This window comes from Vigna umbellata, chromosome 4 (genome assembly GCF_029865625.1).
Source record: "Vigna umbellata cultivar VRB3 chromosome 4, Vumbellata_1.0, whole genome shotgun sequence".
Taxonomy (NCBI): Eukaryota; Viridiplantae; Streptophyta; class Magnoliopsida; order Fabales; family Fabaceae; genus Vigna; species Vigna umbellata.
In genome coordinates this window covers 38,398,583-38,422,833 of record NC_142168.1, presented here as the reverse complement: position 1 = coordinate 38,422,833, position 24,251 = coordinate 38,398,583, and the positions used below count along the sequence as shown (strand labels likewise).

Genomic DNA, 24,251 nt, shown 5'->3' with positions numbered 1-24,251 from the left:
TTTATTTTTCGTCCCTATTTCAAACTTTGCACGATTAGATCCCTGTCTTTAAGGAAACCATTATTTTTGGTCCTCCAATACAAACGGCGTTAAAATTCGGGTGATGTGGCTAACGTATAGGCACGTGGGATGACAGGTATCGTTTGTAACATTTGCCACGTGTGTTTACATTTTAAATTGAAATTGATTAGTGATTAAATGAGCTGACGGAGATAAGGGCTTATATACTTACTAAGGGACTAGATCTTCTTAAGTGAATCAAAGACGAGGGTTGATAAGCACATAATTTCAGCTGGGAAGAAGGTTTCGGTGAACCGCAAAAGGTTGGATTTCATCTTCTTCAACATTGGTGTAAATGGTCACATAAGTTGATTTTCGTCTTTCGTTTCGTCTGAATGGATGGATTTGGGATATAGGGTTTTTGTTGGGAGTAGTCGAAGTTGATTTACTTTGGAAATTACTGTATCAGGGAAATGGAAGCTGACAGAGGAGGAAATGGTTGCACGCGAAGGAGTATTGGTTCTGGAATGTCCCAAACATGTGGATCCTCCTCTGACTTAGCTGCAAGAAATTGTGGTTGTGGGGAAAGATTGTTGCTGTTGAAGGCAACTACATTGAAGAACAAAGGGAGACTGTTTTATAGATGTAGAAATTGGGCAGTAAGTGAGATAATGTTTTACTTATTGTGATGAAGTTTGTATTCGTGATTTGTAATTTCTTTTGCAGAGTAATTCAAGTTGTAACTACTTTGAATGGGTTGATGAAGGAGACTCGAAAATTGAAGGAAGCTTACAAAGGAGGAGTGAAGAAGTTGAAGTCTGTATTGAAAATGTTGTGTTGGATCTAAGGAAGAAGAAGGACAAGTTGAAGAGGAAATTAGAGCAAGAGAGAAAAAAGTTCAAAATGATGTTGGTCTTGTTTGTATTGTCATTATGGGCATTAACAGTGATGTTTTGTTTTATGTTTGTGCTGAAGATAAATTGTAATTAGATTGGTAATGTTGTGTTGTGGATGTACTTTCAAGTTTTAAATTGAATAAAATGTGGACATCATACGTGATTACGTTGTGTTATGTGCATTTCTGTTATGTGATTATAGTTGTTATTTTAAATCAAAGAGTTTTATAGCATAGTTTATAAAAATCAGTTACACTCAAAATGTCAACTAGTAAAAGCATTATACTGGTATGCGTAATTGAACCAGTAAAAGCATTATAAAAATGAAGTCTTGTACCAGTAAAAGCATTATAAAAATGAAGTTGCCAAGACATGTGAGTGAAGTCTTGAACCAGTAAAAGCATTATAAAGAATGACCAAGTATCATTGGATTTGGATGGTTTATATAAAAATGTGACAAAAATACTTATAACATCAGAAAGCACAATGTGATAGCAGAAAGCACCAGTGTTGAACCTGATAAGGTTTTTGACTTATAACATCAATCTTGCAAGATTATTATGAGATGCCAACACCCTACTGCTTTGAAAAAAACTAATCCAACAAGTAATTTAAAGCACAATGACTGAAATGGACAGGGGACAATGAAGAGTAAAATGTCATCCAAGTTAAGGCATTGCATTCAACAAAACAACACAAGAAATTACAGAAGTGGTCCCCGAGCAGTTTAATTAACACAAGAAGTGGTCCCCTAGTACTTTAATTAACATTGGATGTGGTACACTATATGACAAACAAGTTGTCCAAAAAATACTGTGCCCATTACAAATGGTCTCCCGAAGTGGGTCCCAATCAGTACATTATAGCATTAAAAAAAGTCTGTGGATGTCAATTGCAACTGGCTTGAGACCCTAGAAATTGTGCAGCCAATCTTGAGGATGTTCTTCTTCCCCCTTGACGCATATGTGCAGCCCCTCTAAGTTGTGATGTTCTTTGACCTTGTGAGGTTGATGCAGATGGTTCAGCAGCCGTTGCAGTTCTTCTTGCAGATCCTCCCCTTGCAGTTGATGCAGATCCTCCCCTTGCAGTTGATAAAGATCCTCCCCTTCCACCTGATGCACTTCTTGTTGCAGATTTTGTCCTTCCAGTTGTTGCAGATCCTCCCATTGCAGATGTGCCTCTTGTGTCCTGTGAAAGGCTTAAGGTAGTTAGATTTGACATAAATATAAATAAATGAACTTGTAAATAACATGTTCAGGAGGAAATACCTTGCTTTTCTGCCCCTTTTTACAACTTCTTACATTGTGTCCATATGCATTACAACTGCTACACTTCATACCAATATTTTTCTTGGACAACTTTGAATGGCTGACATATTCATCAGCTTCTCTTCTTCTTAACTTTTTAGGCCTTCCAGGAGGTGTTTTATAAGTGGGTGGTAGTAGTGGGGCAGTGTCGGATGTAGGCCAAAGTTGTTGTCCATTGATTGGAATTATTTCAGGTGCATAACAAGTGTTATAAGCATGTTTCTTGTAATATGGATGAACATAATCTTCTGGGTTTTCTAATTTATAATGTATGGCAGCAACAGCATGTCTACAAGGTATTCCAACCAAATCCCAAAAGTAACAACTACAACTATGATTACTTAGATCAACTACAAACTTGTCCATTGTAAAGCCATGAGTGACCTCAAATTTAGCACCCCCTGCCCAAACTGGAAGCCAATTCCCACTCTTTTCAACTTCCTTATCAAGTCTTTTTCTCGGTTTAGGCATAACATCAGCAGGATAGTTGATCACTTTTTCTCTAAGTGTTGCAAACCTACTCATAATATATGACCTAATCCATTCCATCATAGTAATTATAGGTTTTGTCTCTTGCCAGCAAAATAGTACTATTAAATGACTCAGACAAATTATTGATCAACACATCACATCTAGGATAAGCACTAAATGCATGTTTACACCAAGATTTAGTTGGAATTGTCATTAACCAATTATAAGCATCACAATTCACAGTCTTCAACTCACCCATTTTTTTTTCCCAGTCTTGAAAGTATGTTGCCTTGGCAGCCCCCATCATAAGGTCTCTAATGAGTAGTCCTCCACCAAATTTCTTCTTATAGTTGTTGTACAAATGCCTTAAACACAGCCTGTGCTCCACCCCATTCAAAATCTCATCAAATACTGCCATTAATCCCTGCCAACAAATGCCAACAGCCTTTACTAAAGTAACTTAACAATTTGAATAAAAGAGGGAATAAAAAACATATTGATGTATAAAGTAACTTACCTTTTGCTGATCCGAAATAAAGATCCACCGTTGACAATCTATTCCCCCAATATCACCCAGCAGCAGGCTCAAAAACCATCTCCATGTCTCTTTGCATTCATTTTCAACCACAGCAAAAGCTAGGGGGAAATATTGGTCATTAGGGTCTCTTGCCACTGCCACTAACAACTGACCTCCATATGTTGTCTTCAAATGACAACCATCTACCCCAATGAATGGCCTGCAACTACCTAAGAACCCCTCTTTACAACCCTCTAGACACATGTAAAATGCCCCAAACCGTGGTGGCAAAGTGGGTTGGGGTTGATTGACCTTAATCTTGAATGTTCCAGCCTTTACCCTTAGCAACTCAGCCACATAATCATACAAACGTCCATACTGTCGTTCTCCATCACCCACTAAAGAATCCATAGCAATTTCCTTTGCTCTTCCTGCTTTCCAAGGAGTAATTCCAACACTAAAGGACTTTTTGATTTCATCTATGATTTGGTTCACTGTCATGCCTCCCACATTCACAAATCTGTCTACCAATACTTGTGCAATCCATTGCACACTTGCACTTTTGTTACTAAAAACCCTTCCACACTTGTGACGTCCAACGAGAGTTTTCACTCTAAAAGTTTCCCTTCCTCCTACCTTGCTAGCCATAATTACAAAACCACATCCCTTTTTACAAACTGCCCTCACTCTCTTCAAATCATTCTTAACAAACTTCACTTCTTTGCCATTTAATACGCTATGCTCCTGTAGGGCACTTTTAAAATCTTTCAATGACTTAAACTCCATCCCCAGTGTAAATTTGAAACTCTTAGTCATTTCATCTGCTCTGTACTTTGGAAACTTCCTCCTATTATCACTAATAGCCTCATCACTATCCACATTTGAAGAAAATTCATCAGTATTGTAATCTTCATTTATCTCATGCTCATGGTGTCCAACATCTTCGTTAACCACAAATGACCCCTCACCACCACCGTTTCTTCTCCTCACACTTTTCTTCCTCTTTTTCATTGTACTCCACCTCTCTAAAACAGGATTAATATTTCTTCTTTCTTCCTCCACCCTCTGATCCTCCATCCCAAACCCATCATCATCATTTTCCATTCTGTTCTCTTCACTATCATCCACATTTTCCACCACTTCTTCCTCAACCACATTGCCCTCTTCCTCACCCCTCTGTACATATTCGTCCTCAACATTCCCCTCTTCTTCTTCGTAATCCATTAGGACATCTTCTACTTCCACATTCCCCTCCACCTCACCAACATAACCATCTTCTTTATCAACTGTATCATCTTCTTCAGCCACATAAGCATGTGCTTCACCAACATAACCATCTTCTTTATCCACTGCATCATCTTCTTCAGCCACATAAGCATGTGGTTCACCAACATAACCAACTTCGTTATCCACTGCATGATCTTCTTCATCCACATAAGCATGTGCTTCACCAACATAACCAACTTCTTCATCCACAATAGCATCTTCTTCAACAACATATGCATGTATATCTTCCACCTCTTCTTCCATATTTACCTCTTCCTCCGTCTCCTGTACTGCCTCTTCACCAAAACACAAAAACTTAACTTCATCTAGCTGACTAGGTTGTACATGTTGGACATAGATTTCAACCTCATCATTATTTGCCTCTGCATAGTTAGCCAAGAACAGTGCTTCCCTGTCATCACTGAGTAATCTCAGGTTGTTCATCGCCTTTTGTTTTGCCCCCTTCCACCATAGCTTGAACTCTGCATCATACTTGAATTCTTTAACATATCCCACTGCTTCAAAGTAAGACCACCTGTCCGGATCAATTCCTTTTATAACATGTATTTCTCCTCCCACATATTCTATTCCCTTATTCTTCACGAACTTCCCCATGTGATGCAGAGAAAAATCAAAAACCATTGCTAATCCTACATTGTAAAATGCAAATTTTACTCACACAATGCACAACAAGCAATGGAGTGATAGTAAACATAAACGAAAATAACAAAATTACCTTCTTCGAATCGCCTTCCTGACACACACAATGCAAACGAACACTGGAGCAACAAAGTTATCAACCCTAATCGCGACTCACGTTCAAGATAAAACAAAGTTATCAACCCTCGTCTTTGATTCACTTAAGAAGATCCAATCCCTTAGTAAGTATATAAGCCCTTATCTCCGTCAGCTCATTTAATCACTAATCAATTTCAATTTAAAATGTAAACACACGTGGCAAATGTTACAAACGATACATGTCATCCAACGTGCCTATACGTTAGCCACATCACCCGAATTTTAACGCCGTTTGTATTGGAGGACCAAAAATAATGGTTTCCTTAAGGACAGGGATCTAATCGTGCAAAGTTTGAAATAGGGACGAAAAATAAAAACGCTTGATAGTTCAGGGACTAAAAACATATTTAACCCTAGTAACAATTTTATTACTAGTAGTAATAAATTTCTTTGTAAATGGAAAATATAATAAGTTTATAAAATGTGGAAATTTAAATAAGAAATTTTGGTAGCTTAATTGGTAAAAAATTTTGGTGATGGGTTCAAACTCTTTTCTACCTTTTTGTAAAAAAAAAGGTAGAAAAAAAAAGTAAAATAAAATTTAAAATATTGATAATGGAGAAAGCATTCATATTTGAAGTCATTATTAAGGAATCCATTATGTAAGTGGTGAAATTAAAATAATAAATAATATTAAAAAAAATGATGAATAGTAAAATTTTTGGACTATAAATAGTCATGAGGAGAGGCTATTTTGCACAAAGAGAGTAAGAGTCAATTGAGAAACCTTGAGAAATAGAGAAGAAAGAGTTAGGAAGAAATTTTTAGTTGCAAGAACAGTAGAGGCTCTGGAGGATTTTCGGGGAAAACGAATTCGAAGCAAAAGAAGTCTGGAAGAGAGGTAGGGGAGCTAATCCTTCTTATATATGATTTTTATACATGTTATGATCATGAATATGAGTTATGAACATGTTAAAATTTTGGTAATGGTAGTTATCTATTCATTTGTATAAATTTAGTTTTCATGATTATAATTTTCTTATTTTCGAATTACTGTGGTAAAACCTTCCCTTTAATTGTTTTTACCGTTGGATTTAGCTAAAAGTTTAATATATGAATTCTAAGACCTATTTCTTCACTTTGACCGTTCGGATCATCAATTAGAAGTCTCTACTTGGAGAAATAGATCCTGCATGTTTGAGTAAATTAATTACCCCTGTAATTTGGTTACTCAGTCCCCTCAGTAAAATATAGATTCTTACCTATTTGACCGTTAGATCAACCTGAAAATTGGATATATGATTCTTAAGATACATTACTACACTTTGACCGATCAGATTTGTAATTGGAAGTCTATGTTTTGAGAAAGTAATTTTGAAGTTTTGAAAAATCTGATGAACACTATATTTCTGTTCTTAAGTTATTATGGTAAAAACTTCATATATGTTTCATTTACCGTTAGATTGAGCCCAAACTTTAGTATGTAGTTCATAAGACATATAAAGTCATCATGACCATTCAGATTTGTAATTAGATGTCTGTGCTTTAAAGAATTCGTTCCGCATTTTGAGTATAACCGAAAACCACTTAAAATTCTGTCCCTGAGTTACCTCTGTAAAAACTCAATATCTATCTAGTTAACCGTTAGATCAACCTGAAATGTTAATATGTAGTTTCTAACACATAGTGAATTACTTTGACCGCTCAGATTGGAAATTGGAGTTACACATGTTGAGATTATAATTTCATATCTTCTGAGGGATCTCAATATTGCTTAATTTCTGTTTTTGGACCATTTATACAAAAATTATGAGTTCTACCTTATTAACCGTTGGATTGGACTAAAAATTTTACCACATGATATAAACATGTTGTTAATTAGTTAGATGGGTTCAGATATTTAATTAATGATATGAGTGAAGAGTAATGTTTTTACAAAATAGTAAATTTATTTGAATTGAGTAAAATCTTGAATAATTATATTCTTAAATTGTATGCGTAGTTGTATTTTGAAGAGTGGAATGTTTGGAATGCATAGTGTGATGTGATTTATGTGGGAAGTATGTGAATGTATGAGATATGTTGGATTCACTGTGATAATATGATGGTATCTAGTTATTCATGTCTTGGGTTAAGTTTCAAAGTGGCAATATGGTTCATGGATGTAATTCCATGATCCTCAAGGAGAGGATACATGGTGGTGCCCTGGTAGTGTTTAGAATGAAAGTAGGAGCTCAGTCTTGGGGGTCATCCTGAAACTCCAATGGTCTTTCTTCTCATATAGAGAGGATTGAACCATGTGATGAGGAGTAGTAGGAGGTCCTAGTCTTGGGTGCTTCCAGTATGATCCAAGGTGAGTGATAACGGACTAACCTCGTGAGTGTGGTAGGGTGGGGGAGCCCAAGTTTCATAAGCCACCACGAGTGCAAGACCCGCCATAGCTCGACTATCATTCTAAGTCCGGACGAGTCGGGTTATAAAGTAACAAGTCTTGCGATGTCATTTTACCATGTGTATCAAAGTAATGGATGAGTATCTATGATGTGATTGTTGTATGATGGTATGAGTGTGTCTGACATAATTATTATCTGAGGTTTGTTGAGTGCATCAAAGTAAATATATGCATGTTTCATAAATGATTGGTTGCATGTTAGCTCACCCTACTTGTTTGTGTTTGGGTATGTGCGATGATCGTATAATTCGTTATACGGGAGCAGATGAAGGAATATCGTCTGACTCAGTGCCAAGGAAGGGAAAGATAGAAGAATAAAGTAGAAGAACTCAAGTTATAATTACGATTTTTTTTTACAACATGTATAGACATATATCAACTAGAAAATTTTAAAGGGTGAGATTACGGGATGTTACCGTAAATGTAATGTTAATATATAGGAATTATGAATTATCAAGTGTGAGATATTTGGGATGTTACAGTTGTTCCAAAACCTTCTTCACTTGCTTATCTCTCCTCCGTGTTAGTTTTTTTTTGGATTCACTTTCCCGTGCAAATGCTTCTTCTTCGATTTATTGACTTCATTCATCAATTTGCTATCCGGTTACACTACCGCGATCAGACGATTGGTTTTTGAAGCATCATTAACCTTAAAAATGTGTCATACCTTTAGAGAGAAAAATTGCACTATGCCCTTGAGAACTAAAACAATGTTACGATGATTATTTGAGACTAAATGTTATATGAAAGTTCCATAAATAAATTCTTCACACAAAAAAAAATAGCATAACAAAAACCTAACTATAATTTCAAAGCAAACTATATAATAACAAGAGAGTAAAAGGACTGAAAGTCACAAGAAGAGTCAACAAAGAGAACGACTTGGAAAAACTTCCGTTGGAGTTCATAGGAGGAGTCGACGGAGGACTCAATGTCACCAAAATGTTGTTGGGTTGTCTATTCATCGCCAAAGTTGCGCAGGATGTGAAGACTCTCATGGCTACTCATAGGGAAACCCTAATTCGAAACTAAAGACTCGTAGAAAGTGAAATGGAAGAACGAACAAAAAAAAGGAAGAAAGGGAAATGAGACGATTTTGAAAAGTTTTGAGAGGGATAAAGGAGTGCATAAAGAAGATTGTTTTTTACCAAACGAGACAATTTTCACTCAAGACAACTTGTTTTTATTCTTTGTTGTTTGTTGTTTTAATTGGTTTAAATTTTAATGTTAATTATACATGTAAATGAAATATTGATTATATATTTATGTGATGAGATTCATATAATGACTGTAAACATAGTTATTTTCAATAAGAGAATATTATATTGAGATGTTTAGATTATGTATTGAGTTTGAGATTTGATGTAATCGTGCCCGACGTAGTCCTTGTTTAATATTTTTACCTTTTATAGGTTAGCTTGTAAGGAGCATGGGTTACTATAAATACCCGTCTCCATCACTGTATCATTCACTTTTGAGATTAATGAGAATTGAGTTTTCTGAATCAGAAACTATTCTCTCTTGAAAGTCATAGGCTAGAGAGTCCAAAGACTCCCTCTAGCCACCTTCCAAGCACACTCTCTCCCTTCCATTTTCCATTTTCACGGTGCTTTCTCTCTCCTCCACGCTACCTCTCCTTCGCTGCCACCTCGTTAGCGCAGCGTCAGCTCCTCCATTCCATGTCATTGGCCTTTCCTCTCACGCACAGAAACGCCATCTCATTTCACATTTCACCTCTCGCGCATCAAACACGCACATCCACATTCTCTCTCTCGTTTCTCCATCTCGCAAGCCACATCTTCCGATTTTCATCTTCTCTGTAAGTTTCATCCTCTCATATTTTCTCACTTCTTCTTCATCATAAAACCACATCTTTGTTCTTCTTTTTCAATCTCCAACCACACATTAGGGTTTCTTCCTTCTCAAACCATTTCCCTCCATTTAGCCGATTGAAACCCTTTTTATCATTTGTTCTTTGATTTCTACCTATTAAACCTCCATTTGCACCGTTTAAACGCTTTTGAACCGATCAATCTTGCGTTTGAACCGTTTAATCGGTTCAATTTGAGTTTTCCCTCTTTTCTAGGGTTTGTTCAAGATTTTAGGGTTTTCTGCAACCGATTTCGTTTCTCTCAGTTTCCTTAGAGTCAGCTCTCAATCTAGAGCTTCGCTTCCATTCCGCTGCGTCTTTACTCGTCGGAGAAGCTTCGAGGAGTTCGAATCGTGCTCGCACAGCTTCTATCGTCATCTTCTCAGGCGCTCGTCCATCAAGATTTTATATGAGATATCCTAAATTTATTACTATTGAACTCAAAGAAAAATATTAGATTGTGAGAGTCAAATGAAGTTTCAATTACCTAGTCCGAGGTGTGAAAAACAATTGTATTTAGTGGGCCATAAGAATTTTACCGAAGGTCATATGAGTTATTTGTGTAACAATCCAATTTTAGCATTTTACCAATACTAATAAGAGAACATTTACATAATCATATCATGGAGTGAGCATAAATAAAGTTTATAAGGTGACACTACAACGAAAAATGCAAGTTATTGATATTTACATATTTTAATTTGTAAGTAACGTAGCTATTACATACGATTTTTACATACATACTTTTAAAAGTGAGTTAATTATGGATTTTTATCTACCAATTTTTCATATGTAAAATCTGTATGTAAATTTGGTGCATGGAAAAATTTGTGAAGGACGAGATCACGATGTAATGGTGCAAGATTCGTACGTAAGTAAAAAGATATTACATGTTTATTTTACATATGGATTTGAAAATCATTAAATATTAAAAATCAAAATTAAGGATTAATATACTCACTTATCAGAATTCTCCCACTCACTGACTCAAATTCACTCATAGAGAAGAAGAATCGTTCTTCTGGCGCTCATCCTCAACCCTCCTAAGAACCCTAAGATCCATTGTGTTTTTCCTCCGTGGTCTTTCCCTCAAACCCTAACCTCCACCATGCTCATTCTCCGCATTGGCCCTCCCTTGAAACCCAGGCCTCCACTGCACGTTTTCTCTACAATGATCATCACTTAAAACCCTAAAACACTAACCTTCACTGTGCGCCTCCTCCACAGCCCTTCCCTGGAACCCAAATTGTACCTGAGTACATATCCATCTAAAAAGAAGGTTCATTTTGTAGGTATTGGCATGTGAGAGAGAGGGTTTGCTATTGGGTTTTTCTCTTTTATCAAAATCGGCCATGTCATTCATTTCTGAAGAAGCTTTAACGTTTAGGGTTTAGGATTCGATGTGCATGCCATTATTTACTTGCTCACAAGCCATCGCGAGCCACAATGTGCATGCCATTCATTTTCTGGTTTGATTACTTAGTCCTGCTTATTCTTCTGCTGTTGGGATTCATGTTCCTCAAACTTTCATGGACTTTCCAAGAGTTAAGAAGGGCAATAACAGAAACACTTTACAAAGGTATGAAAGTGAAAGAAAATTAGATTTTTGTGTCTGATGGTGCACAGTGCGATATTTCTCGTGTTAAGGTAAGTGACCTCGTTTTATAGATTGATGAGGATCTAGCTTACAACAAAGAAAAGAAAAACACTTGTCCACATTTCACCCATGAAAATATAATAATTACTATTTCTGCTATACTTGCAAGTAGATGCTTCTAGACTCTAGTTTGTCAATAGCTCTACAGGATCCAACTTTTCCGATAATTACTTTTCCACCCATGTTGAACTTCGATAAAAAATTAAGCTTTTAGAAATAAAAAGTTAATAAAGTGATGAATGGTGATGATCGGGATACACAGATTCGAGCGTGATTGTTGGTAGGGTTGGAAGGTTGAATGCAGGGAGTGGAAAGTACAAAAATATTGTGCACATGAAGTGTGAACTAGAGAACACATTTCTTCCCAAACCTATGGTTGTTGGTGTTTGTTGTGCTTAAAAGAGCTTACATTAACTCGAGCTATTGACATGGTTGTATTTGAGCTTAATCTACTAGAAGAATTTGATTCATTCTTTAAGAAATTGAGTCTGGATGATAAATTGCCTATCAAATTCTCCAAGTGATAATGTACCACATGATCGGACAGTCGTCATAGTCCATAAACTCCATATGACCGGACTGCCAGCAAAGCAGACAAAGGCATCGGCAGGGACGGGCGGCTTCATAAGCGTAAATGATTAATGTAAAGAAAATTAAGGTAAATCGCGTTTAAGAATATTGGGCCGAGATTAAAATATCGGTGTCCAAAAACTATAAATATAAATCAAAGGTAAAAGGTAAGTAGAGAAATTACTCTGCATTTATTAGTGTCATTGTCATATTGGATTACCGGATGATTCAACTACTAACTTTGGCATCAGAGTATCTTTAACAGGTACACCCCCGGCCGAACGAGCAAACAAGAGACGCAGGGAGCAAGACCGGATAGCAAGAAAAGACAAATTGTGAAGGTATTTAGTGACATAGCCCCATAACCGAAACAAATAAATTGTTAGATAGAGAAGTTTTTGAATTGCAAAAAATGTAATTGTCAATTTCTTAAGTTGAGGTTCAAACAATGTAATTTTCAATTTTTTTATAAAAGACATATCTTTCAAATGTTGTCGTTGAGAATTTGTACTCTCAATTTGTTGCATTTATTATTTTTCTTTTGTATCATACATTTTTATTGTGTTTACAAAAGCTTCTTTTCTGTGTTATTACTAATAGATTCAACTTTCTGATTTTGGCCTACAAGTTAAATACAAATTTATCTGTAGGTAATTACATATAAATTTATCCATAGATAATTACATACATATTTATCTGTAGATAATTACATATAGATTTATTCGTATGTAATTTGTATGTAATTACTTACGAATAAATTCGTAGGTAATATTACCTAAGACTACTTTACTTACATATTTTTGTTCGTAGGTAATCCGTAGATAACACTATCTTACCATTATTTCTCCTAATTTTCCCTTCTCTTTTTCATTTTTTGAGTTAATAGATAAAACCCTAACTCTCTCTTTTTCCTTTTCCTGTGTTGTTATTCCAAAACCTTCTTCACTTGCTTATCTCTCCTCGTATTAGGGTTTTTTTTGGGTTTACTTTCCTATGCAAATGCTTCTTCTTCTGTTTACTAACTTCATTCATCAATTTGTTATCCGATTTCACTACCGCGATTTCACTACCGCGATCAAACGGTTGGTTTTTGAAGCATCATTAACCTTGAAAACATGCCATATCTTTAGAAAGAGAAACATTACACTATACCCTTGAGAACTAAAACAATAATACGATGATTAATTGAGACAAAATGTTATATGCAAGTTCCATAATTACATCTTCATGCACCAACATTCTTCACACAAAAAATAGCATAACAAAAATCTAACCATAATTTCAAAGCAAACTATATAATAACAGGAGAGTAAAAGGACTAAACGTCACCAGAAGAGTCAACAGCGAGAGCGACTTGGACAAGCTTTCGATGGAGTTCAAAGGAGGAGTCGGCGAAGGACTCGATGTCGCCAAAATGTTGTTTTGCTTGTCCATTTGCCGCCAAAGTTGCATAGGATGTGAAGACTTCCATGGCTACTCTTAGGGAAACCCCAATTCAAAACTAAAGACTCGTAGAGAGCGAAATAGAAGAATGAAAAAAAGAAAAGAAGAAAAGGAATGAGACGTTTAAGAAGTTTCGAGAAGAATAAAAGAGTGCAAAATTTTAAGAGGAAGGAAGGGAGTAAAAAATTTGGAAAGGACAAAAAATGGTTGAAAGTTTTAGGGAGGTATTGTTTAGTATAGATGTTTTTGGTATTGGAGAAAAAAAATTAGGGTAAAATCTTAGAGAAAAGATGTAAAAAAATGAAATAAAAAATAAAAAAAATATATTATAATATGAAAAAGTTATAAACCTCTTAAAAAAGAATTAAAACCTTCATAACTATTGTCATTTAGTCATTTTAAGAGAATATCTTAAATCATTGTGAGATTTTTTATAATTTGTGCAAAATAATCTCCTTAGGATAACAGTGTGTTAATATATCTTTAAAGCCAAACGAGGCAGTGTCCCTAGCTGTGACAGTGAAGAAAATAATATTGTTTTAATTTTAAGATGAACTTGTGGTGTTCATGATGCTTCTTGGACAATTCCAATTTGCCACAAATCCCAATACAGAACGTCTCTAATGCAAGAAAATGCTTACTGAGTCTTTTGTAGCTACTAATCAATGCTTTTAGATAAGGAAGTTCTACCCCACAGAATAAAGGCTTCACATTATCACAACATTGAATAGTCAAATACTGGAGAGTTGAAGTTTGTAATGTCATTCTAAGGCAAAACAACTTGCTTTCTTGTTATGACAAAATCTCGGAGACTATAATCAATTTTCTTAATCCTTTGGGTAATGCTTCCAATTCTAGGCATCCAACATGGTCCAACACTTGCAAACTTTGAAGCTCAAATATAGAATCAGGGAGTCCCATAATTTTTGGATATGTAAATGGGTGCAATATATTATATTTGAGATTAATTTGTAATATTTCTGATTGTCACGCCTCATTAATTACACTGCTGAGTCACCTAGTTGCTTTCATAAATGCACCCACGCCACCCGATTCAGTGCATTAAAAACCCATTTTGCACCCCATGCATGCACACCACTTGTCAAAATGGAAGCTTCTGAAGTCAGTAGTGGGATGCAAGTGTCGACAGGAGGGACGTCCGTCCATTTGAAAGTGGGATTGAACAAAAGTGATTTTTCTGAAAAACCTCCCACTCTCCTGCGCGCACCTTCTCCCTCCCAAAACTCAGATTTTCCTTTCCTCCTCCTTCTCTCTAGAACCCTTCTCCTTCTCTCTTCTGCAACTTACCATTCTCTTCTCCGATCACGTTTCAGAGCCGTAGGAACGTTCCCTGCACCGTGAGCTCCATTTTGGACCGAACAACTCTCGATTCTGTAACCGGTAAGTTCCCAACCTAGACGCTCGTTTCTGGATTACCTGCGAACCCAGATTCAGCTGCATGCAAGGGTGTAGACTAAGTCCTTGCGTTTTCTTTTGGTTAGATTTAGCTGAAGGACGTAAGAAAATCGTTGAGAGTAGAGAACCATAGTTGGACGAGTCAAAATCACACTCTTAGACGTTCACTACTGAACCAGGTAAGGGAAGCTTATTAAATTTAATTCTTATGTTTGCACTGTATTGGATGCACGTTCTGTGAATTGTATGCAGTATGATTTTTGATATTTGATGTTTGGTATATGATCATGAATTGATGTATGAAGATGATGAAATGTACTATGGTATGATTAAACTGAAATATTAGATGTATGATGAGATCAATGTATTAAAGTATATGCTGAGAAATGTGGTTAATGTAAATGAAACTTTGGAATATAAATTTTCATATGATATTGAACGTTCGTCATCAAACGGTCTTTGACCGTTCGGTGTTGTTGTCAAATTCAATTGAAAAGGAATTCTTTCATTTGGAAAGAATTCTATTTGAGGACAAACGCCCTCTTACATTAGTCTTACGTTTGAGCTTTCGGCCAAACGTAGATATCTTGAGTGTTGTGTGAGAAATTAAGAAGCCTGAAAATATACATTCGGATACTTAGTCATTTTGTTAAAAACATAACTTTATCATCGTGTCTTATATAAATCCCTATTTCTAAAAATTTTGAATCAGCGAAGGGTCTCGACCCAAAAGCGTACGTCCTAAGTGGCGCTCGGTCTTATACCGAACGCTCGTCCCAAAGCGTACGTTATAAGTAGCGCTCGGTCCTATACCGAACGCTCGTTCTTTCCCTTAATTCACTACAAGAAAATAGTTAGTTACCCGCGGATCATTATATACGGATTAGATCGGTATGTAATAAACATATTATATACGGATCTTATATACGGATATTGGGAAATCCATTATATACGGATAAATCCATATATAATAATAAAAATATTTATATACGGAGGATCCGTATATAATTACCGTACATAACGTTGGCGCCTTTGAACTTGAAGCTTTGTAGGGATAGTTCGTATCTAATATCTGTGTATAAGCTCAAATAAAAATTAAACTGAAAGCTCCAAAATTTCCCCCCTCTATCACTCTCGAAAAAACCACATCTTCTCCCTCTTCTCGAACCTCTCCTCGAACCTTCAGTCCACTTCTCCCTCTTCTCCCTCTTCTCCCTCTTCTCGAACCTTCAGTCCACTTCTTCACTGCACTCTCTTCTCCGCTGTCAGTCCACCTCGCCGGCAGCGAGCCTCTGGTTCAGTGAAACCCGCACTCCACGTCACCACTCGCGATTTGTGTGGATTCAGATTTCATTTGTCGAACACGGTGAGTAATCGAAGCTTTGAGGATTATTTTTGATTTCGTTTTCTCTTTTTGTTGTTTGGAGGTTTGAAATTGTGACTTTGGAAACCCTAGGTTGGTTTCTTCGAAGTGGTAGAGATAAGCTGGAGTTGTAGTTGCGTTTTGCTCCTGGTAAGTTTGAATCGTTTAGATTTGAGGTTTGTTTGAGTTATCTTTTCTCTGGGTGTTGTTACATTGTCCTATTTTTGGTCGTTGTTTTTTCGAGGTTTGAAATCGCGAATTTGGAAACCCTAGGTTGGTTTCTTCGAAGTGGAAGAGATAAGATCGAGCTGCTATTGCCTTCTACATTTGGTAAGTTTGAATTGCTTATATTTTGGTTTCTTTTTATTGGCTCTTATTGAAAATGGGTCTTGACCAAAACTAGTCACTGAAAATGGTTTGCTTCGTTTTGGGTGCTTTTATTGCTTTCAGATATTAGTCATCATGGTTTTGACAATCATGTTAGTGGATCCTATTTTTTCAAAAAAGTGGTAACATGGTTTGAAGTTGTTTCCATTTGAAATGTATATATAACTATATATGGGGCATAATATGGCACGGGAAGGGCATAACAAAGAGTACATATATATTTGCAATAAGTTCAATAATAGTTGCAACATGCAGCTGGCTAGGTAGTTCCTCTAATCTGAAAACAGAGAACAATGTTGGAGGTAGTTCTTCTAATCCTTCCTTACCCCCTTCCAAAGATGGTGGAATATGTTGGAGGCAGTTCCTCCAATCCTAAACATAGTGGCATTAAGGAACAAGACCATTTATTGACAATAGCCAAAATTGGGAGGATCATGAAGCAGATTTTGCCTCCTAATGCAAAAAATACCTTTTTCTACACTCCTAGTTTATTTGCTAAAGCTCTTTGAACACACTGTGTTTTTTTAACACTGTCACAAAAACAATAATTGTTGCACACCAACCAATTCCATCCCAAAATCTACTTTTGTCTTCAAACATCTTAGCTGTCTCCCTCTTGCTGTCATAAAAGAACAACCATGCCTGTGAAATCAACAACCATACCAAAGAAACAAGATAGTTGGCTAAAACTCAATGAACCATGTTTAATGAGTCAAAACAAATGTTAACTTCAGTTTCCTGACTTTGGAACTGATCAATGCTCTCAAAGTGGTGCTCTTACGCTGATTAAAGATGGAACAATGATAAATTCTAGCAAAAGGAGAAAATTGTCAGTTAATTTCATTCATTTTGTTCCAGCTTTTAGAGTTTTCAAACTTAAGGGTGGTCTAATGTGTGTGTAGGGAAATTGACATATATGGGTGGCGTTTTGAGCCTAATGATAATGGAAATGCATATCTAACATACAACTTTGAAAAACCTGCAATGTTTGGAATCCTTACCGTAACCCCATATGGCACATTAAAATTGGTAGAGTTTTATTTTTTAAAAGAACCAAGTTTCTGGAACTTGAGGTGGATCAAAATAAATGTGAATTTTATGGCAAGTGTGAACCCTTTGGAAGTTGTGATAACTCCACATCAACAAATTCCAACTGTTTGGATTTAAGGACTTGGTTATGACTTAATTAGCATCCAACATATATTGCAATAATATTCATTTATTTAACAATATGATTAGTCTAGGCAGAGGACAATACATGAAGCAATGAAGTCATTGGTTACTCAGTAAAATAATTACATATGCATTTTAGTACAGTAGTAGATATGTTACAAAGTTAATGCCCCTCTTTTTTTGTCCATGTACCTTTATGTTGTCCTTGTACTATAAAACTAGTTTTTTTAATTGATACAATGCATGTTGTGACTTGAAATCATCAGGTAAAAAGTTTCCCCATTTTCTGGTCAAACAGTGACATCAAAACCCAAGTAAGTGGTTCTAACCTTTTATTTGTATTTAGTGTGGGGAGGTAAATTAGCCTTGTGATTGTTTGATGTTCAATTGCATTGTGTCATTCTCGTTAGTCACTGAAATTTGGTTATGGATGTAGTAAAGTACTGAAATGTGGTTATGGATGTAGTAAAGTATGTTAGTTTTAACATGTGTTGTTTCTATTTTAGTTAATTTGTAGTTTGATGTTCTGTTTTAAATTGATATACGATTCTGTATACATATTCCATATTATAAAAACTTTTAATTAAAAGATGTATTACTTATCAAAAGAAATTAAATTAACTAATGTAATAATAATGATCATACTAATATTACAGAGTGATATACAGAGTGAGAGTGATATTATAAGGGATGATAAGTAGAAAAAGGAATATATATATATATATATATATATATATATATATATATATATATATATATATATATATATATATATATATATAAGATTTGAAAGGAAAGGTGGAAAAGAGAGGCGTGTTGAGGTGTGGCGTGGTGGCTGCTATGGTACATGTGGGTGGCTTCCCTTTGTGATGAACAAGATATGCATCTTATCCTCATTTTGTCTTTTAGTGGTCTTTGATTTAGTCACCCTACTTCTGAATGCCTCACTTCTACGCATGCTATGTGTTGCTCCCAAAACGTAACACCAATCCTTCATTCTCCAAGAAAATAACTCAATGCTTCTCCTTTCCTCTCCAACTTTCCGTATGCGTGCAGCTGCTCCCCAAGACGTGACAGCAGCAACTCTTCTCGGTGACACCCTTCCACCCAATCTTAATTCATATAAGAGCTCTCTTTGCTTCCACCAGTGGCACCTCCAACACGTAACCATGCATACCACTTCACCTACTATGGTCAAACATGCACCTCCAATTCATTCTCAGCATGAACCCAAATTAAATATTCAATTGTAGTACAAAACCAATGTCACATCTACACGACTTTTGCTTCCATCTTCCATTCTCCCATCAAATCAACAAGCTATGACAATTACATCCACTAAAAGAAGAAAACAAAGTAATCTCTAACATGCTGCACGTTAACTTCCACAAAGAGTTAAAATACACTCCTTTTCTCTCCCCAAAACCGTCACACCTATTCCCATCTAGCTTCCACCTTCATTTTTTTATTCATCATGGCATAAGTCACACTTCTAGACAAACTTTTTCTGAATTTTAAAGAATGATGTGTTTTTCATTGCAAAATGCCGTGACCACTTTTCTGTCATCATATCACACTTTCTTCTAACAAAACCAAGAACTTATCTCTTCCTAAAAGCAATTAAATAAATATTCTACTCTTCCATCACAACAAACATTGAGTACAGCCGTGTAGAAGTAAAAAGCTTATGGAATAAAATAAGATGCAAGTAAAATAAGCAACCAAATGCAATTCAAATTGGAAATGATACTACATAAACACGTTAACAGCAAAGAGGGAAGGGTACGTTTTCTTACACATGTTTAGAACAATAAATTCACTCTTTGTTCAAGCATTAAGAGTAAGACACACAGAACCTATTGAAGTTAAACTCCATTCTCTGCTGGGTGCCGTGCTCATCAAAACTCAGCCAGAACTCTTCTCTTCCAGCAGCCGTGACATCTACTCTACTCCTTGCTCTCCAACCAATTTGATGTTCTGCAGAGAACTCCAGCCAAGAGAGTAGTGTCTCCCCAACAAAAACGTTGACAGCCAAAAGTTCCAAACCAAAAACCCAGAGTGTGTGTGTTGTCGTGAGTTCTGTAACCAATAGTAGTGTCCAGACTCCGAGTCGTCCCCTTCCTCTTGTGTGTCTCTTCATTTTTAAAGGGAAAACCAGCCAGCCATGAGCCAACTCTTCCAGCTGTGTGCTTGGGTGTTACTTTGGTTGTGTGAAGGCCGTGAGCTTTTAGCTTTGTAACAATTATAGCAAGCTCTTCAATGAATGTTAACGTAGCAAAACCATGAGGGGCACCCTCCAATAAGCACACACCGAGAGTTGCTTGTCTTCTCCAATTGAAAAGTCAAAAGTTTATGTGTAGAGTGGAAAGCACCTGAGAGTTAAAACTCTGCACTTCTTTTCTATTATGTGGGCCGTGACATTTAGGTGGCATGTGTTGATGTTTGACAAAATGAACTTGACAAAATGAATTGTTATGGGTTGTGATGTGTTGTCCCAGCAAAAGGTGAATGGCCGTGTCTTCTCCAAAGCCTCTTGTCTTCTAGCTAAGGTTTAGAATGAGCAGTAGTGGGAAGGAAAATATTGGTAGAAAAGAGGTCAACAGGAAGTGATATGGATTTGGATTGAAAATGATGACTTAGGTATAATGGGGATAGTTATTACAGTTAGAGTATTGTTAAGAAAAAAATACGTTGGTGTGTTTAGTTCCCATGTTTATCTTCTTTTTCTCTCATCCCATAGAACTATAAAAAATAAATAAATAAAAATTATTACAGTTAGCTTTTGTGCTCTTGTTTTTCTTTAAATTTATGTTTCTGTTTTTAGAAGTTCAGAATCATGTTGTGTGTGTGTCATGTGAGTGTTGTTTTTTATCAAAGCTAGAAGGTGAAGTGCCCAAAATAATGTTGGAGTTGTGATGTTTTCTTGGATTTTAGTCAATGATTTTGTTTTCTTTAATTTATTTATTTTTCTTTTATTCTATTTTCTATATTTACACTACAAGAAAATTGCATTTTACTATATATGCCCATATTTGTTAATATTAAGTATTATGCAATTTTTGTATCTAGCACTACATTGGCGTATGAAATTTGGGGCAATTTTTTTAAAGTCACAGTTCATAATGAAGACCATCAAGTGGCTTTTATATAAATCAACAACTTTTATTTGTTTCAGAGTCCAAATGGTGTTTGGAACATTTTTGGTGGCAAGCTTTCATGGGACTTGAAGCAATTGTATGTGATGATCCAAATTTTGAGGGGCGTAGAAATCCTTCCAGTGGTATATTTATATTATATTTATTTATGTTTCAATTATAGCAACCATGTTAGCCTGTTGGTAGCATTTCAAGAGAAAGGAAGTAGAGATTTGTGGTTTGGGATAGTAGAAATTAAAGAAGATTTTCTCAGTGAACTTTTAATGGTTTCTGAAATTTGCTGAGATTTGTGGTTCAATTTGATTGATCTTTTTTATCCCCTAATTCTAAGCCATCATCTGTTAGAGAACTTTTAATGGTTTTTGAAATTTTCTTTAAATATTTTATTTGTCCATATATATTGAAATGTGTTTCAACTAAACTTTTTGTTAATTTTTGGTTCAGGCACTGCTTAAGGCTATAGGAGCTAGTGTTTACTTGGTCAGGAAACCGTTAGAAAATGTAAAATCATTCTTGTAATTGTCTTTATGAATAAGAGTTGTATTTTTTTAAGTTCTATTTATAGAATTATCTAATAAAGTTTTCATATTTTAATTATTTGGTTCAAGCACAATCATATGTAAATTTGTTACATTTGTAATCTTGTAATTATATTATACATTATGAATATATTTGGCAATTTTTCTGGCAATTTAACAGTTATGTTTGATTCTTATCAATTATATGAAATTTTTAGGTATTAGGTGTAAACGTGGAATTATCTAATTTTTTTTTTATAAAACTATAAAGTTATATACGGATTACATACGGATTATCCGTATATAATTATATAAAAATTATATACGGATTTGTCCGTACATAATTATATACAGGTAATTATATACAGAATTTATATACGGATTTTTCCGTATATAAATTATATACGGATTTTTCCGTATATAAATTATATACGGATATATCCGTATATAATTTAGCTACGATCATTTTATATACGGATTTTTGTCCGTATATAATCCGTATGTAACACTATTTTATATACGGATTTTAGGTCTTACATACGAATTTTGGTCGTATGTAATTGCATTTTTTCTTTTAGTGATTCCCGAACGGGTAGAAATAGCGTTCGTCCAAAAGTTAAATAGCGTTCGTCCAAGATTTAGTAACGTTCGTCCAAAACTTCATTAAATACCTATTACCGCGTTCGGTCATTGACTGGCGGTTTGTCTCTTGAATTAAATCGTGCTCGGTTTACTTATCTAAACAACTTGAGGTGTATCTATCCATTGGATTCGACCTAGAGTTATTGTACTTAAATTATTCTAAGTATTATTCAAATTTTTCTAGAATCAGTTCATTGAACTGATTCAAGTGGTCATAACGTCCTTCAGCGGACAGGTGTTCGTTTCTTTCTGTTCAAACACGAGGATTCCTCTGTATTGTGTTAACGTTCGTCCTCATTTTAAGAAGGATGAACGCTCGTTATTTTATGAAAGTAGAACGAAGAATGGAATTGAGTTTAATATGGAAAGTTATGATGTTCGAACGGTATACTAACTGAAATATTGGTGGTGGAATTTGAATGAGCGTTCCAGGGAGCAACGACTCATATGTATTGAAAGTTGGAATGGTAAAGTATGAATGTGGTAAGCTTAGATGGCGGTTCATCCTGATATTCCGTGAGTGCTCGTTCTCAAGTAGAGAGGAGTATGTCATGTGTGGGAATGACAGGAGGTCTTAGTCCATAACTGTAACTTGGACAGAACGGACTAACCTTAGGTGGCAGCTGATGAGAATTCTAGTTATCCCACCTGGGTGCACGAACGCCTTAGCTACACATAATTCATACAGTCCGGACAGTCTATCTAGTATCAGGGATTGGTTTGAGTGAATGAATTGATTGAAGTATATGTTGCGACTTAAGTGATTTGTTTGATATGTTATGAAATGTTTGATTTACTTGAATTAAATTCAATAAGCTTACCCTTCGTTTTCCATTGTGTTGTCTGTATCTGTACGTCCGTCTTGTCCTTGCAATGATCATCCGTGTGGATGTGAGCAGAGGGAGATGCATCTCTGGAAGAAACGCTTGAGGAAGGAATCATTGCTGAAGAGAATCTTGTGGAGATTGAAGTGAAGGCCGAACAATAGGGCGTTCGGTTATATGTTAGTTTAGTTAGGTTAGCGGGCCGTTTTAGAACGAGCGCCCTTTTGCTTTATGTTTAGTATCTGAACGTTCGGTATTTATTTTTGTAAACCGTTCGTTCGTGTTTTATAACGACCGCTCCTATTATTGCGTATAATTTTGTAAGATCGTTCGTCCAAGAGCGTACGTTATTTTATCTGCTGTAAAACTGATTTGATATATTAATATATATGTGATTATTCTATTATATAGTTGATGTAAGAACCTAGTTAAATGTATCCTAGTCAGCTACCTGTATCATCAAAGCATTTCCCCGACCCCACCTGTCCAATCCCATTAAATTCTGCACTAAAGCATTAAAACCCACTTAGCAAACCATGCACCGAAAACCCCACCTGTTAAGCCATAATCATTACCCTTACACCATGTTCAGTTGCATTTAAAACCCACTTACATACTCTCTGCAACACACGCCAAGTGTCACTAAGATAGATTTGGAATCAGTAATGGGGGGGTGCAGGTGGCGGCAGGAGAGACGCACGTTCGTGCGGATGTGGGAAGAACAAAATAGATTTTCTAAAAACCCTTCCACTCTCCTGCACTCATCTTCTTCCCTCCAAACTCAGACTCCATTTTTCTCCACCTTCTCTCTAGAACCTTTTCAACTTCTCTCTACTGTAACTCACCACCCCTTCCTCCGATCAACTTTCAGAGACCGTAAGGACGTTCGCGGAACCGTGAGCTACAAATTGGACCGAACAGTTTCAAGAGCTGAAACTGGTAAGTTCTCCTTCAGTAGCTCGTTCTTAGGTTTTCTAAAAACTGAGTTTTGGCTGCATGCAAGGGTGTAGTCTAAGTATTCTGATTTTCTCGTGGCTAGATTCGTTTTGGAAGAGTTAAGTGATATTGAGGGTAGAAAAACGTTAGTTGGACGAAGCCAAATCTTGCGTCTAGGACAAGCTGTTTGCGAATCCGGGTAAGGGAAGCTTATTAATTTGATTCATACTTGGATGTTGTATGCAAGCATGATATGAAATGAATATATGAGATGTATGCTGATTGAGTATGCCTGAACGATCGCTGTTATGCATGAATGAGTATGATATATGTTGGTTGAACGTTATGTTGATATTTGATAATTATGAATGATTTATGTGAATCATATAAAGTTTATAAATTGATATTGATAAGAAGTATAAAGTATGAAATGATATGTTGAAAATTTGGATCTGTAATAGATGAAAAATCTGAATGTGAATTACTCCCTATGATAAATTACGCTCGTCATCGTACGGTCTTATACCGTTCGGTTTCCCTGAAAATGACTTAGAATGGAATTCTTTCATTCGGAAAGAACTCTGATCGAGAACGAGCGTCATCCCCTGAAATGCTATGTCTGAGCGTTCGGTTCAGCTTAGCTGTATATA

At 35.9% G+C, this 24,251-nt stretch overlaps 2 protein-coding genes and 1 long non-coding RNA gene across 4 annotated transcripts; 1 reads left to right on the top strand and 2 right to left on the bottom strand.

The window, feature by feature from the left end:
- Positions 1-1,784: 1,784 nt before the first annotated feature.
- On the bottom strand, positions 1,785-2,981 carry LOC148200115 (uncharacterized). The gene is made up of 2 exons (XM_088112327.1): positions 2,165-2,981; positions 1,785-2,084 (listed from the first exon to the last, which is right to left on the bottom strand). Exons 1-2 carry the CDS (start codon positions 2,753-2,755, stop codon positions 1,785-1,787), a joined length of 891 nt encoding a protein of 296 aa, XP_087968453.1. The 5' UTR covers positions 2,756-2,981.
- Positions 2,822-10,871, bottom strand: LOC148200114 (uncharacterized). The gene is made up of 5 exons (XM_088112849.1): positions 10,721-10,871; positions 5,194-5,211; positions 3,192-5,107; positions 2,930-3,098; positions 2,822-2,847 (listed from the first exon to the last, which is right to left on the bottom strand). Exons 1-5 carry the CDS (start codon positions 10,869-10,871, stop codon positions 2,822-2,824), a joined length of 2,280 nt encoding a protein of 759 aa, XP_087968975.1.
- Positions 10,872-15,676: 4,805 nt separating this feature from the next.
- On the top strand, positions 15,677-21,278 carry LOC148200113 (uncharacterized). Of its 2 annotated transcripts, XR_015786352.1 has the most exons (6): positions 15,681-15,969; positions 16,060-16,116; positions 16,211-16,296; positions 17,793-17,840; positions 20,702-20,806; positions 21,126-21,278. It is a non-coding gene; the product is annotated as an uncharacterized LOC148200113 (long non-coding RNA). The 2 variants fall into 2 exon arrangements; XR_015786351.1 differs by having other exon boundaries at positions 15,677-15,969; positions 16,060-16,296.
- The last annotated feature ends 2,973 nt before the right edge of the window (positions 21,279-24,251 follow it).